This window comes from Chiroxiphia lanceolata, chromosome 21, assembly GCF_009829145.1.
Source record: "Chiroxiphia lanceolata isolate bChiLan1 chromosome 21, bChiLan1.pri, whole genome shotgun sequence".
Lineage (NCBI taxonomy): Eukaryota > Metazoa > Chordata > Aves > Passeriformes > Pipridae > Chiroxiphia > Chiroxiphia lanceolata.
The window spans coordinates 5,052,826-5,068,932 of NC_045657.1; the positions used below are offsets into that span (position 1 = coordinate 5,052,826).

At 57.1% G+C, this 16,107-nt stretch overlaps 1 protein-coding gene across 1 annotated transcript; it reads right to left on the reverse strand.

The window, feature by feature from the left end:
• Positions 1 to 746: 746 nt before the first annotated feature.
• PRDM12 (PR/SET domain 12) lies at positions 747 to 9,458 on the reverse strand. The gene is made up of 5 exons (XM_032708538.1): positions 9,244 to 9,458; positions 8,261 to 8,451; positions 7,186 to 7,341; positions 3,008 to 3,119; positions 747 to 2,285 (listed from the first exon to the last, which is right to left on the reverse strand). Exons 1-5 carry the CDS (start codon positions 9,455 to 9,457, stop codon positions 1,903 to 1,905), a joined length of 1,056 nt encoding a protein of 351 aa, XP_032564429.1. The 5' UTR covers position 9,458; the 3' UTR covers positions 747 to 1,902.
• Positions 9,459 to 16,107: the final 6,649 nt, after the last annotated feature.

Below are 16,107 nucleotides of genomic sequence, written 5' to 3' on the forward strand. Positions count from 1 at the left end.
AAGGGGGCTCTAGGGTCCCACAGACCCTCCCGCGGGGCTCACTGGGCCCCAGCACCCCGGCTTGGGCTGCAGCCAAGGGTGTGCTCGCCCCGGAGGGAGCAGCCCCCCCCCGTGTTTATCTGAAGACACCCCCCTAATCCTCTCCCGAGCTGCCTCAAACTTGGCTTAAACACCCCCGAGGGGCTCGGGATTGCCCCCTTCCCTTGGCAGAGCTGTGCCAGCGGGAACTGATACGTCTGTGGAAAAGTTTAATCCGTTTAATTCAAAGCACCAGCCCGGCTCTTGGAGCTGCTGAGGAAATACCCAGGGAAAAGCAGCTCAGCGATGACCGTCAGCAAATTAGCTGCTTTTTCAGGATCCAAAACAAACCTTCCAGCAAGACCTGCACCTGTGTCCCATCGCAGCTGAAACACAGGCATTAATTCTTGGGAGGTATCAAAGGATATCAACAGCTGTGGCTTCAAATAGGGACTGCACAAGTGCACAAGGGACTGTTCAAATAAGGACTGGCAGGGTGGAACCAGACCAAACACCACCCCCTCCAGCACTCACCACTTCTTCCAGACCTGAAAAAGACCTTCTTTAGCCAAAAACTGTTTTTTCCTCCTCCTGCCTCCACTCCTTGGTCCAACAGATAACGCCACTCATTACTGTGTTAATTAAGACCTTCACTCATCCCAACCACCATGTCCTTCCCCTGGCACACAACAAAATAAAGCTCTCCATGCTATCCCTCTTCTAAATGATAAATGTCCCAAGTAATTTTTATTTAGAATACAAGAGAGAGGTACAAATGTATTTACACTGTGTACATATACAATCAAATAATATATAATATCAAAGTTTTGTAAATAATGTTTACATAAATATTTACAAAGTTAAAGTGACAGTTGTTTGTTTTTTTGTTTTCTTTTTCTGGAAGTAAAACACGGCTTGTGAGAACTTTATACAGCTTAGACTTATAATTAATATTAGAATACCTTCCTTTAAGCCTTATGATACACAGCCCTCCTTCCAGAGTGTGGGACTCCAGAGGGCGCTTAGAGTTGTCCTTGGGGACAGAGCTGGCCCGGGGACGGGCTTTCTCTGTCCCCAGAGGGCAGTAGCAGTTCCAGCCGAAATGTTCCCTCGCGGCTAGGGAAGAGTTGCTCCAAGGGCTGGAACAAACACAGCCCGGCAGAGCTCAGGGTCCCCTCAAAACCTGCCTGTGGATGGACATTCCCAGCTGGCACGGTGTCCCCATGGAATGTGTCCCCTCTGCCTACTCGGCATCACTCGGAGTGGTGGCAAAGCCCAGTGCACAGCTCAGGTCGGAGCGGGGCAGGCAAAGCGTTGTTTGGGTGGGGGAAAATACAACTGTTTGCTAACTCAGGGCTCCCGAGGAGGGAAAGGTGTCCCTTGGAAGGAGTCAGCAGGACCAAAGCCACCCCTGGGACAAAGAGTCGTGACTGGGGTGGCTGCATCAGGGCTGTGCCAGCCTTCTAAGTATCTGCTGGGCACTTATTAGAGCAGAGAAGGAGGAGGGATAAGAGCAATTTTTCTTTCCTCCAAATCATCTGTAAAAGCCAGGTGTGACTCATTCAGGCCCAGCTTTTCAGCTGCTCCAGCCCACTGGCACATCCATGCAGGACATCCTGCTGTGTCCCTTCTCCCCTGCCAAGCCTAGGGACCAGCAGCCCACCCTACACCCCGGGGTACGATCCCACACAGTGTAGCTGCACAGCTGGGTGTTCCCCTCACTCACCTGCCAAACCCATGCCCCAGAAACAACCCAGCGCCCCCTCCAAGACACAAAAGCAGCCTCTGCCCCTCCATCTCTACCAAGGGCCACCCCTCCCAGTCCATTGCATGTCTCAGCATCAGTCCTTGCCGTCCAAAAATCCCGCTGCCGCGCCGAGGGGTTCACAGCACCATGGTGGGGATGTGGTGGGCCAGGGAGGCGGGGTGGGGCACGGGCAGGGCCGGCGAGTGGGCCTGCAGGGAGGCGTTGGGGGGCCGGTGCCGGGCGCTCTTCTGGTGCGCCCGCAGCCCCGCGAGCTGGGAGTAGGCACTTTGGCACACCTGGCACTTGTAGGGCCGCTCTCCCGTGTGCAGGCGGACGTGGTTGCGCAGGGTGGAGGACTGGCTGAAGCGGCGGTTGCAGAAGCGGCACACGAAGGGCTTGTCCAGGGTGTGGATGCGCATGTGGGAGCGCAGGTTGCTGCGGGAGTTGAAGCCGCGGTGGCAGATCACGCAGCGCATGCGCCCCGTCGTGCTGGCCCCCGTCTCCACCGCGTGGAAATCCTCTGGGGACGACAGGGCACGGTCAGGTACTGCCCTGCAGCAGGGCAGCACACTCCATCCCCGAGCACCGAGGTGCTGGATGCCCTGGATAACCCCCCGTGCCCCCTCGCTGGCTCCCTGCTTGTGGGGGCACCCATCCCAGGCTGGCACTTGGGGCTTTGAGATGGGGCCAGCACTGGGAATAGACTCACTCAGATTTAGAGGAGGGGGAACATTAAAGGTGAACTGAATGAATCCCTAACAGATGGGCACAAAAAGCACTTTTCCCCTCCATGACCAGCAGCAGAACTGGAGGGGGTGAGGGCAGGAACCCACAGCCACGCTGTCCAGCCCCTGCACTGGTCCCACTCTCTCCCTCTGCTCTTCTGGGCTCTGACCCAGCTCTCTCATAATGGAAAATACAGTCAGAGAGCATGGATGGGATCCAGCTCCAAACACAGTGTCCCCCAGCAGTGCCTGAGCTCTGCTGTGCCCGCAGAGAAGCATCTTGGGGAACCACTGAGAAACGCAGAGAGTGAACACCCAGGGAGAGAAAAGCCTCCTGAGATGGTGATTTGGGGATAGATCCATTAAATGCAGAGTGGGGTCGTTAAAAGCAGAGCTAGGATGTCTAATATATTCCATAACATGTCCCTGGCCTCATGCCCACCCCATGGCCTCAGAGCTGGGCACAGGGTGATTGGGCAGAGATGGTGCACCCGCTGCTCTTTCCAATGCTACCTACCGTGTTTGTTCTTCTTCTGCTCCTCTTCCAGCCCTGGCACACCAGGAATGCCCAGGAAGGTGTTATGGGAGTTCCCGTACCAGACCAGCAGCTCTTGGTCTGGAGGAATCATCTAGAAAGAAAGATACAGACAGGGGTGTTTGGAGGGAACATGAACACTCATCCTTGTGCTGGTCCCTTTGGACCTACCCTGGCTGTACCCCATCTCCTGGGAGACCCTGCTGCCATCTGGGACCTGCCAGTGGTCCCCAGCACCCCCAGGCAGGCACAGCACTGCCCAAGCTGCAGCACTGGAGGCAATGGCACAGCTCAGCACCACCCACCGCCGGCACAAACCCAGCCAGGGATCTCCCAGGCTGAGACACAAACAAAGTGACAGGAAAATACACAGCAACAGAGCACACAGATAGAGCTGAGAGCTCTGGAGTGCAGGACCCAGAGGTCCTGGCAGCTTGGGGAGATGAGGACAGGGTGGCACACAGAGACACGGAGAAATAACCCGTTTGTGGAGCCACAAACTGCAGCGAGGCACAAGTGACAGAGACCAAGGCAGGGAGCTGTGACACGGAGCCACAGCCCAGGGCTCCAGCAAAATGTTTCAGCTCTAGACAGAGCCACTAACACCCTCCTGCTGTAGGGCACAGGCAGCATCTCCCACCTGACCCTGCCAGGGCTGATTTTGCAGATCAGCAAAGGGCTCATCAGGCTATGGGTGAGAGGAGAGCTCGGAGCTGCTCTAAGAGACCATGACTGGGGTGCAAGATGCTGCTTATGTCTTACACCAAAGGCACTGTGCCTGCAATAGCCCAAGGATATGTACAGGGTCAGGGAGGGGGTTTTGCATCACACATGCTCCCATTTTCCTGAAATGATGGCACTGCTTCCCCCATTATGTTCCTGTGCTGCGAGGGTGAGTGGCCGGGAAATGCCACTCGAGGCTCCCCATGTGCAGCAGCTGTGGTTGGGAAGCTGGACACTCTCACAAGGGTTCAGACAACACTAACATCAACAGCACTTCATTGAAAAAAATATACATATTTCCCCTTGCAGATCCCTAGCGTTGAGAACCAAATTTAGGAACAGGAAAGTCCTGTCTTTCGGAGGATGGTTTTGCGCACCCGGAGTAGTCCAAGAAAAGCATCATCCACGTGAAACACAGATCATAAGTTAGATCACCCAAACACTGAAAAAATGTGCTGAATTTTAAGCATCTGAAAGCAGCCGGAATTTGGCTTCATACGTTTTAAGTGCCCATCTGCATAAAGACCTCACTGGGGCTGCAGAGAAGGAATTTGGAAGGTAGTGGAAGCTGATATCCCTTTGCATCCCAAATAAGTGCTGGGTTTTGGTGTCATTTTCTCTTAACAGAAAATGAGTTATTTTAAATACAAGCAAATAAAATATTGCTGAAAGGATAAAACAAGTCTGCATGGATGCATATGTGTGTTTTATTCTACTGAAGCAGTTCCGCCCACACCAGCAGTGGGTGAGCATCCATGTCCACACACCCCAAAGCAAATTTAAATTGTCCCCGAGGAATCCCATGGCCTTCAGATCAAAGGCCAGAACTCGCTGCCCTCACTTTATTTTCCAGCAGCAGCAACTTCATGTTGCTGAGAATGAGGATAGGAAAAACTAATTAGCAAGTAAGGACAGGCAGAAATGGGCAGAAGACGTTAAAATACTAAAGGCAAATAGCAGAAAAGGCACGAAATAAATCTGATTTTGTGGTGCATAGTTGAGAAAGGCATCCTAAGAGATGTGCTGGAACCACGGTGCAGCAGAGGCAGAGTGGCAGGGACTGGGCAGCTCCGGGTGCCTGCTGGGGAAGGGACACCATAGGCACGGACAGGAGGCTGTGCAGGGGTACAGGAGGAGTGTGACAGTGCCCATGCACAGACACATGTCCTGCTGAGCAGGGCAGCTCTAAGTTTGGGTCAGTGTGTGCATATCCCGCCCAGGACTGAGCTGTTCCCGCTGGTGTCAGGCTGATGCTGCACCCTTGAGGTGAGGGAGTTGACAGGACAGGTGTGGTGGGTGACAAGGGGGATTGCTCCAGTCCAAGGATGCCAAAGACTCCATGTGATTAACGAGCAGAGAGAGAAACACTAAAGGAAAACCCTCTCTTACTTTTCTTTTTCTTGTTGGGTGCACAAACTCCAGTAGGTTTGAACGAGCGATGGATTTTGGACTGCATGTGTATGTGTGCATGGGCAGGAATGGGGAGCCCAGGGAAAAGGCAATTCCTTGACCTGTCGTGCCCAGTTGTGACCCAGCTCCTCACACATTCCATGCTTTCCCTCATCACACTCTCACCCATCCCCTTTTCCTTCTCCTGGCACGGAGGCATCCATGCCAACACGGTGGCAGCAGGAGCACTATCAGGTACCTGCCATGCCTGGGGAGCATATTGCAGCGTGACAGCAGGCACCCGTCATCCCCACCTTCTCCTCTCCATCACTCAGGGTTCAGCACTCTCAGCATTCCAATTTTGCTGCTTGTGCCAATGGAATTAAACTCATCCTGCTCGGGTGCTCACTGCCTCAGCCCCAGGAGCAAACCTGCAGATGGACCATGACTATACAGGGCCTCTACATGCACCTCCACAAATATTGGATCACCCACCCCATCACTCATGCCTGCACAAGGTGTGAAAACCACAGCTGTATTCCTAATTACACCACAGCTACCTGAAATTATTTCACTCATTTGCATAATTAAGAACAGTAATAAAAAACAATTAAGGTGCTGTCACAACAGGCACAGCTGCCCACAGGAGTATCACATCTTAAAACTGGGAACAGCTGAAGCCTTGGGAGAGATGTCCAGCATGGGGAGAGCAGCAGGGAAGCACTTGGGGCTCTTGGTCGCACCAGAGCCCGAGAGGCACACAGGACTCTACTGCAGTGGGAGATAATATACCTGCTCCTCTTCCTACCCACCCACTCGCCTTTCCACAGCACTGCAGCAATCCCTAACCCAGTCCTGCTGCTGGCTCAGTGCAGAATGGGGCTGTGGTCCTGTGCCATGGAGCATTTGAGTGTATGCTCCTCTGTAAACCAGTGCAGAAGCTCAAATAGATCCAAGGAGCTGCCCACAGAACCATCAGGCACTCGTGCTCCTTCCCAGCAGAGACCCTCTCCCAGCTGAGTACTCCTGAGCAGGTGAGACTCTGGACCCAGTTATAGATAGGGATAATCTACAGTTCTGGTCTGGGGTGAACTGGGAGATGTTCTCTCTTGTGACTCTTTAAGCCAAAGCTGCTGCACAGGACACCTCCCTGAGCCACCACCTTTCTCCACCTGCAACAGCATTGGTTTATGGGGACACTGCACACGAACAGGGTTGGTCCTCACTGTCACGCTGCTGGAACTGTGGGACATGTATCCACATGGCATCAATAATGCCAGGAGCCAGACACCCACCACAATCCCAGTGTCTCCTGCAGGGAGCTGTGGGTGCCCTCCAGCCTTCACCCCACAGCTTGTGCCATCCCTGGGACCCAGTACCTGCTCCTGTGCCAGGCCAGCACTGACCAGCACTTCATACAGGAGCACACAGAGGAGATAGGCAGGACAAATCCCTTCTCCACAGCCCCACTGAGGAAAGCCCAAGGCATGGCTGTGCCAGCACTGCTCCCTGCCTGCTCCATGGCTCCCTGCTCCATGTACAGCCAGAGTGTGACACCCAAGCAAAGCTGTGCAGAGTCAGGCACATCCTGCTCTCAGCACCTGGGTTTTACAGAAACCCCCAAAACATACCCCTGCTACAGAGAAGCAGGTTCCGCACAAAATCCTATTTTTTCAATAGAGCACCAACCCCCTGTTCCTGCCCAAATCCCTGCCCGGGGCAACATTGCAGCTCTTCTCACACTTTACACCCCAGACAAGCTCAGGCAGTGTTTGTTCTCTCTCTGCTCAGCACAGGTCACCCCTTGAAAGGGGATAGAGAGGAGAAGGGAACTTTACTGCTCCCTGAAGTCCATGTAATGGCCACTCCCTGTAGTGCCTACCTCTCCCCTTGGATCTGGATATTAGGAATGGCAAAGCTGCCCTGTGCTTCCACAGACACCTCAACAACAGCCCAAAAACCAAGTGAGGGAGGGACTGTGGGGTCACAGATCCCACCACCCTGCCTCCACTCCTGCAGCTGCCCCGTCACCCTTCGGCCCCACTTACCTCAATGGCCTTGTAGAAGATGCTGTTCCCAATCTGGACCACCTCCAGGTTCTGCTCCTGCTCGTTCCGTGCACACTTGATGTAGGTCATCCAGCTGCGATGATCCTCCTGGCTGGCGTCGATGAAGTAGCGCACGGTGCCGTCCTCGTTGAAGACCTGGGAAGGAGAGAGAGCAGTTGATAGCAGTGAGCCCACAGTGGACTGAGCCCCTTCCACCTCCTGCCTCTGGGATAAAGCCCCTGGACAGGGACAAGCTCAGCCCCAAGGCTGTGCTGGCTTTGAGATGCAGCCAACAGCCAGGAGATATCCAAACCCTTTCTGCTCACGGTCCTGGGCTGTGCATCTGCTGCTCTGCTCTGGCATGGCTGGTCCCACCAGACCCCATCCCCCTGGATAACCCAGCTCTCTGCCCCAATCCCCCTTCTTGGCAGAGCTCCACCAGCAGCTCAACCACAGAGGAAGGAGCTGTTCCAGCATCCTGCAGGTGCCCGTAGGAGTGGGAGCATCCCTGGGTGGAGGGGGAAGGTGCCTGCCAGACGTGGAGAGATGCTTTGCAGGATGGCAAGAAAGGTGAGGCAAGTTTCTATTAAGCATAAAATTGTAATAATAATAGCAATAATTAAGTGCTAGTCTGAGTGAAACCAAAAAAAGGAGGAAAACCCTGTCTACTTACTGGGCATAAATGTACAGTATCTTGGCATTTCAGATCCCCCAAACCCCATGGCTTCACTTGGGATTAGCCTCACCAGGTCTGGGACAAAGCAGGGGACAGGGCAGACCTGGTTTTGCCCACTGTGGGCAGCAGCCAGTCGGGTGTTCCACCACAACAGGGCAGGGCAGCAAGACATGAGCAGCAGCAGCAGCATTTTGGGGCTCCTCTGAGGGCTGAGAAAACCTCATCTTTCTCCTGCCTGAAGGGTTTTCTAAATCCACCCGCCCAGATCTTTGCATGAATGAGGAAACTGAGGCACGGGGAGGGTGTCGGGTGCCACACAAGCACAGGACAGAGCCCCAGCACCCCGACCCTGCCTCTCCCCGGGCCGGTCCGGGCTGCACGGACAAGGGCGGTTGTTACCTCCCACATGAGGTTGTTGTTCTTGCAGAGGTCCACATGCTCAGGGGAGATGACCCTGCCCGTGAACGGCCCCATCTCGGTGCCAGCCTTGATCCAGGTCTTGGAGAAAATGCCGAGCCCTTCCCCGGGGATGGAGCTCTGGGCGATGATCACTTCCGACGGCAGCACCAGGCTGGAGAGCTTCTGCACCTCTGTGAGGGGGGAGAGGGTTCAGAAAAGGACCGGGGGGGAAGATCGGGGGCGGCGGGGACCCCTCCCCATCCCCGGCCCCAGCCCAGACCCCGGGGCTGAGCCTTTTAAACGCCCAACCGGGCTCCCACAAAGCGGTACAAGGTTCCCCCGGGGCATTGAGGAGGTACCTGGGAAAAGCATCCCGAGCTGGGCGAGGGAGCGGGGCTGGGAAAGGAGGTTAAATGGTGTCTATTTCGGCCCATCCAGCAATTTGTCATGCTGTTAAAGTGATCTGCATTCATTAAACTCAACTAGAAAGAAATTGCTAATTCTAAATTCATTAGTCCTTTAGGAATGCTGTAGCGCTACATTGTGCCTGAATGGCGCGAGGGCTTGTTTAAAAGGGCCCAGGAATTCCTCTTACAAAATGGGGAGATGAGATGGTTGACATATCGTGAATGGAAATGGAATTAGCCTTCATGGTAAATTAAGAGAGGAACAGAAATCCGAGAGGGGGAAAAGGGAGCCGGGACGCCCCGGCGATGCCGGGGCGAGAGAAAAGATATTGTCCCGGGCGGCTGAATGCGGGGCGGCCCCGGCCCCCCCGGCTCCCCCAGCCCGCGGTTTAAGTGGGAACTTTCTCAGGTCAAGCCCAAGTTAACCAAATGAATTTAAAGCCCTTTTTCCCCAGTCCCACGCCTGGGGAGAGCGGGGCGCCTGGACCGCATCCCATCGCCGGGCACCGGGAGCTCGGCCCGGGGCCGGTGCGGGAAACCGGGGGGACCTGAGTAGGTCCGGGGGGGTTCACTCACCTCCGGAGAAGGACTGAGCCAGGACCTCCGCCGTGAAGGCGGTCTTGGGGCTGCTCTTCTCCTCGAAGAGCTGCTCGCCCAACACGTTTCTCCAGCGGCCGTAGAGGAAGCTGTGCAGGATGTCGGAGGTGATCACCTCGGCCAGCGAGAGCCCCTGAGGCTTCAGCCCGGGCTTGAGGACCAGGGCCTCGGCGGGCAGCACCGAGCCCATCATGGGGGCGAGGCGGCGGGGCCGGACGCGACGGGGCCGGGCACGGCGGGCGGTGGGCGGCGGGCTGGGCTCCGTGCGGCTCGGCGGCTCCCGCCCGGCTATATATGAGCTTCATTGACCCTCCTAATTGGTTATTAATGACCTCCCTGACGTTGGCGGAGAGACTGGGGCTGCCGGAGCGAGGCGAGCCGTCGGAGCCCCCCCCTTTCCATCCCCTCCTTCCCTCCCCTCCCAGGGGTGGGGTGGCTGAAGGGAGGGAGGGACACGGCGAGCACGCACACACACACCACACACAAACACACACACGGATGTACATATACACGCACATACACACGCACAGGCTCGACCCCCGCACCTCCCGGCCCGGGCAAACCCAAACCCGGCACCTGCCCCCGGGCACGGCAGAAAAGCAATGAAACGGGTAGAAATACCCTCGCCAGTGTTCCACGGACGGGGCGCACCCTCGGGCACGGTCCCGCACGGTCCCGCTCCCCGCCCGGCCCTCGCGCTCGTTTTGGGGCTGAAACGCGGCGCTTTGGGGCCGCTGAGCACCACAACGAAATCGGCGGCCCCGAGCCCGACAGCCCCGGCTGATCGATGGCATTTGGCCCCCGCGGCCCCGGGGGAACGGGCCGAGGCTTCCCCAGCTGGCCCCGAGCGGCCGCGGCTCCCCACTGCCCCCCGCACCCCCGGCCGGTACCGGCGGTACCGGGAGGAGCCGGCGCTGCGCCCCCAAACCCCGGAGAGGGTCCCCAAGCAAGGAGCGGGGGGTAGGCGCTCCCGGGGCTGGTCCCCGCTTGACCCCAGGGATAGACTCTCCCGGCTGCCACCTCCAGACCGGCCGGTCCTCAATTCCGCATCCCCGTGGGAATTGTGCCCACGGGTGGATCGGGGATCCGCTCGTGGATCCCTCAGCTCCCCGCAATGGCAACCCTGTCCTTCCGTGTCCCTCCAGTGCCAGACCCCGACCTCGAGGGGGGCTGCAGCATCTCTGGGGCTCTGCTGCTGCAACGCCCGCATTCCCGCACCCGAAGACGTTCCCCGGCCAGACACGGCGCCCATCCCCGCCCCGCCGAGCCCCGGGAGCCCCGCCGGCACCCCTGATCGCCAGGAAGGTGGCACCGGAGCAGTCACCCCAAATCCAGCGCTCCCTCCCTCCGGGCCCGAGCTTTGCCGGCTCAGCAAAGGGTTAATCTTTCCCGGATTTAAACCCAGTCCTGCTGTGTCGGAGCTTAGAGCCCTCTCCTTAGCCTTGTTCTTTTGATTTTCATGGGGACGAGGGGCTGTAAAGGGCTGGGGGAAGAAAGATAGGCCCCCAAATTCCTCAAGCGCTCAAAGGCCGGTTCCTGCACCCGAGAAGCCCCACCAGATCTCACCGTGCCCGGAGCAAGAGCCGGGCACAGCTCAAACCCCCATCCCATCCCCTGGGTGGGTGTTTTATAGGATGAAGCTGCGGAGTGGCTTCCGCCCTTGGCAAAATGATGCTGCTGCAACCCAGGTGCAATTATTTCTATTAATCCGTTCAAGAAGCAACGCAAATGTCAGGAACCCACCCAAACTTGCTCCAGCTGAGGGGGTTTGCCCAGCGAGAGGCAGCGGTGCCCTGGAAAGGGGAGGTTAACAGCCTGCCAAGGGTCGGTTTGGGGTTTAATAAGCGTAAAAAATAAGTTTATTTGTTTTTTCTGGACTTTGGCTGGAGGAGCCGTCAGAATATTCCAGTTTTGCTAATTATAACGCATCAGGTGGAAAGGTTCCCAGCACCGGCTCCCTCTGGCCGCCGAGACAAGCCAGTCCTCGGATTGCTTTATTTCCACCCCCCCCCCCCCAGGAAAACCCTTCAACCTTCAAGTTATCCCGGGACAAAAAATAATAGATGCTCTTAAACCCCCTGCGGCTCCGGTGCGGGCTGCGCTGAGCCCCGCTCCCGGCTGCGGGGGCTCCGCGGTGCGGGGTGGGGGGTGGGGGGGGAGTGATGGAAAAAGGTGGAAAAAAAAATTCTTCCATTTTCTGCGTGGTTTTAAATATCCCCAGCTGTTTCCCCAAGCTTCTTCCCAGTCCTAGGAAGGTGCTTTGCTGTGTGTCCGTGTGTCGTCCCCCCCCTCCCATTTCTCTTTTTTAATATCGCAGCTATCCCTCCTTTTTAACATTTAAGAGGAAACAAGTTTAATATTCATGGCTGTTAATAGAGAAGGGCCATTATCGCCGCCCCATTGTTCTGAGCCCCGCACAATGCTGCTTGTATTTTCATGTGTATATTCCCAAAGTTCCTTCTGAGCGTTTAGTGAGCACTTTAATATTCATGGGTGTTAATAGAGAAGCCCTCAGTATATTGGCATATTGTTGGGAGGTGTACATATTGGTCTGACTCTGAATAGCCACAGTCCTCTTTTCTTTTGCTCTGTTTTGCAGGGTTGATGGGCCAGGAGTAAATGGGCATTTTTCCCCCCCGTCTCCCCCTTACAGAGAGAACATCTTTATTCCAGTCCCAGACTTTCTGGTTTCCCATTCAGGACCCTCAGAAATAATGTCAGGCAGAAGAAAAGTGGAGCAAATCAATCTTTCATGGTCTTTTTGAGACCAATTTGACATCCATGGACTCTTCTTTTCTTTCACAGCCTACAAGGGGATGGTCAGGATCTGGACAAGGTTGGGGTCTGATGAGGGGAGACATGGGATCATAATGCAGCAAAGAGAGAAAAGAAAAGCAAAACAAGAAAAGATTGCAGGGATGGGGTGATGGAGGAAAAATGAGGGTGAATGACAGTGCAAGAAAGGAGATTAGAGCCCAGCAGCTGCTTTTTGGGGGGCGGGGGGGAGGGGGGAGCTCTCTCCCCTCTTCCAGCCCTTCGCATGAATAGGATTTGAACAGAGCGGAGATTGATTTATAGTTATTGCAGTTGAACATTTATTGCTCTTAAAGAGTGGCGGGGAGAAAAGAGAGAAAAGGGGTTTGAAAAGCTCCTTTCTGTATTAAAGAGGTATCAAATGAAGACTGCTGAGATAATATACAGTGGCCAATGGGAATTTGATTTGCTTTAAAATTTAACTCTTGTGGGGCCGCCGGGGATGGAGCCGGGATGCGGGGATGGAGCCGCCGCTGCCCCGGGCCGGTGCAGCCGCGATTCGATTCTCAAACCCCGCAAACAGCCCGGCTTCACCGCGAAGATCTGCGGCGGCTCCTGCGCAGCGGGGAAGGGCTGCAGCGAGGGAGAAGGATTTAGTGCTTCGTTAGTATAGTCTTGTATTATTTTTTAATTATTATTTCTTTTTCTGTAGGGAGGTGAAAGCAGGAAAGATGCGGAGCTGCGAAATAACCGGCGCAGGGAAGAGCCCTTTTTCGGAGCTGAGTTTTCCTGCTCTAAAACCGGAGGTTTCTCCTCTCCGGCGGCAGAAACGCGATCGCAGCCGAGTCCCCCCGGGCGCAGAAAGGAGCCCATTGTTCGATGGGGAGAAAATACATTTTTAGCGGTGATTGAAAGCTCCCCTCTCGTTTGAACTCTAGAAGAAAGTCCCTGGCAGGGAAGAGCATCCCCCTCCCTCTGCCCCAACATCTGTTTGGAGCAATCCAGGCTCTAGGGCAGAGCCGGGCTCTGCCCCCTCCCAAAGTCATTAAAAAGATATTAGTTGAGCTGAGAAAAGTCCAGCGCAGCCCCTCGATCCGAGCTGGAGTGTGTGTGTGTGGGGGGGGTGATGGGTGTCATTAAAAACGACTTTGGATTTACCAGTGCTAATACCAGGCAAAGGAGTCCGAGTTCAAAAGCCCCCCGGCCCCGGCCGCCCCGCCGCGCCCTCCCCGGAGCCCCGGAGCCCGGGGCCGGCTCGGGACAGGCCGGACAACCCCATCACCTGCTCCGAGCGCCCCCCGAGCGCCGGGAAAGGGGGACGGCAGAGAGCCGGGATGGGAAACGAGGCGGTCAGCTGCTCCAGCCGCATCCCCCGCGCCTCCACGGGCTGCAAAATGCCCCGGGAGCCGGAGGGAAGGGGGGGTAGGAGGGATCATCGCACCCCTGCGGGAACCGGGGGAGCCGGGGCAGGAGGGATCATCGCACCCCTGCGGCTGCCGCAGGAGCCAGGCGCCTCCGAAGTTGCTAAATGTGTCATTTATTAAAGCATTCAGGGGGCTTTTCTTTGGCGTTTGCTTGCAAACTCACAAAGGCCGAGCTGCTGTTTGGGGGTCTTTTCTGATGGAAAAAGGGCTCGGAGACCCCCGGCACAAAAGAAATCCTGGCAGTGCTTTCAATGGCCAGGACTCAATGAGGGGGACCCTGTGCGCAGCGGGCGGGGGCGAGGGGCCGCCCGGTGCTGCCTGAAAGGCAGGCCTGAATGTAATGGGGAGATCTGCGTTTATTTGTTGGGATCACATTTAATTAGCTTAGTACAACCCTTGAAAGACAAAGGGACCTCAATCTGGATCCAATCTGAAGCTCGTTTGGAGAGCGAGGGCTCCTGGAAAAGTCAAAAGAGAGAAAGGAGAAAGAAAGGGAAGGCTGGGAGAGAAAGGGGCTGGGGGCCCAGCCAGGTGACTGGCACGCGTGAAACAAGGGGGCCTTTTGGGCACAAGGCAGGGCTCAAAAGGGAGGGAGGAAAATAGCCTCTTCCTCAGGTTTTACCTACTTAAACCCCCTGAAGGGGCTGGAGCTGAAAAGCCTCAATGGGGGCTGAGGAGGCTGCAAAGCAAACAGCAGCACTGGAGAGGGGCTCCGGCCCTGCCGCCGCAGCAGTTGGCGGCACTCGGTTATGGGAATGTGCCCAAATGTTACCTGCGCCCGGGAACGCTCCCAGAAGGAGCTGTGGGGGGACAAGGAATGCCCAGGGTGAGCCTGGGCCGGGGGGGTCTGGCGGGTCCCTCACAGGCCCCCATGTTCCCCCCATAGGGTGAGATTTCCCCCCCTGTGCCTTCACTCACCCCCAGCAGCACCTCTGCCCCATCACTTGTGGGGCTTCGTCATGTGCCAGCGGGGCCACGCCTGGGATGGGGCACCGAGGAGTCCCCGTGGGTGCCCCCCTTGCTTCAGGGCAGCCCCAGCATCCCTCATCCCAACACAGGGCACATGCAGGTGCGCGGGGGGGAGGATAGTGGCCCGTCCCCAAGGTGCCACATCCATGGATGGAGCTGAACGGACCCTTGTTCCCCTCCGAACTGCACCCTGCCTGTCTGTCCCTGCTGCCCTCCGAGGGGGCCTGGAGCAGCAGGGAGGGTTCGGGATGCCTCCGAGCAGTGCTGGCCCCTCAGTGGGTGCCCAGCAGCTCCGGGCAGGGAGGGGTTGGTGCGATGAAGCCGTGACTCTCCCGGCGAGCCCTCCGGCACCGGGCACTGCAGCCCCTCCGAGCCAGTCGGGCTGATTGCACTGCTCGGGAAAGGAGCTCCAGGGCATTATTTGCCTCCATTTCACTCTGCGGGAGGCCACGGAGCCGAGCAGAGATGCCGAGTGCGCTCCCCTCCGCTCTCGCTCGCTTTCTTGCCTTTCCCCCCTCCCGCCCCGTTCCTTTCCTTCAGATATTATTCTCAGTATTATTTTGGCGAGGGGGTCACGGCACACCAGAGCAAACAGAGGAAGAAGAAAACCACCTTCCCGGCGGTGTCCGAGCGCTTCGCAGGGCTCAGGCGGCCTCAACAGGGAACAGGATTGGGGAGGATCACGGTGGTGACTCCTCGGCCACCTCCGCGGCTCGGGAAGAGGGGCCGGTGGCGCGGGACAGCTGGATGCCCGAGGGAGTGAGGGGGGATGTGGACTGCAGGAGCAGGAAAATCTCTGTGCCTTTTCCTCCCCTCTGGCAGCGACCTGGGGATGGGACAGTCACATCCCACCGGTGTCTCTCCCACATCCCAGTGCCACATCTCCTGCAGCATCAGCTCCAGCTGCCAGACTGGGACACAGACTGGCGACTGCACTGAGACAGCAGCCCAGGGCAGGGGGAGCTGCCCAAAGAGAGATTAAGGGGTATGTGTGTGCATGTGTGTGTGTGAGCCCCATTTCTCCCTCTCTCTGCCCCCCACAGCCCGGGCCACACTGGCTGTGCCACTCCAGCAGGTGCCAAAGCCATGGGCTGGCTGCACCGGGGGGATCGCAGGAGCTGCCTTGGGAGATGGCAGCTGAGCCCAGCCAGGACCAGGATCCAGCCACAGCTTCCCGGGTCCACGCTGGGCAGTGCCCCCAGGGCGAGAGGCCGAGGGGCGGGATGAGCCCAGACCCCCCGGAGGATGCCATGAAGGTGACAGGAGGGCAGGGACGGGTGACAGGAGCGGGGCTGCCCGGCAGACAGGTGACCCCGGCCGCGGGGAGAGATGAGTCCTCCTGCGGCTCCTGCCGTTCCCCGACCCTATTCTCTCCAAAACAAACAGAGCAGCAGCTCCAGCCGCCCCGTGTAATGACTGCACGGCAGCGGAGTTTAATATTCCCCGGTGAATGGGCCAAACAAGGAGCCCCGCGGGCCCGTGCGGCTCACCGGGGCACGGCCGCGCTGAGTGACGGCTCGCACAAAGGGAAGGGACCGTCTAATCCCCCGGGACCGCGGCACCTGCACCCCAGCCCGGCCGGGATTAAAGGGGAGCGAGCCGGGCTCTGCAAAGATCAGAGGCTTCATTACAGCGGCCTTGAAATAGGATTTCCTCAAGTGATAAGGGGCAGGGTGGGAAGATAATTAAGGGGGGA

What these genes read in the sequence shown, in the direction of transcription:
- PRDM12 (XM_032708538.1), bottom strand. Translation starts at nt 9,457, where the DNA reads ATGATGGGCTCGGTGCTGCCCGCCGAGGCCCTGGTCCTCAAGCCCGGG. An exon ending in GGCTCAGTCCTTCTCCGGAG is followed by an intron (nt 8,452 to 9,243) that starts GTGAGTGAACCC and finishes CCCCCCTCACAG; the next exon opens with AGGTGCAGAAGCTCTCCAGC. An exon ending in TCTTCTACAAGGCCATTGAG is followed by an intron (nt 3,120 to 7,185) that starts GTAAGTGGGGCC and finishes CTTTCTTTCTAG; the next exon opens with ATGATTCCTCCAGACCAAGA.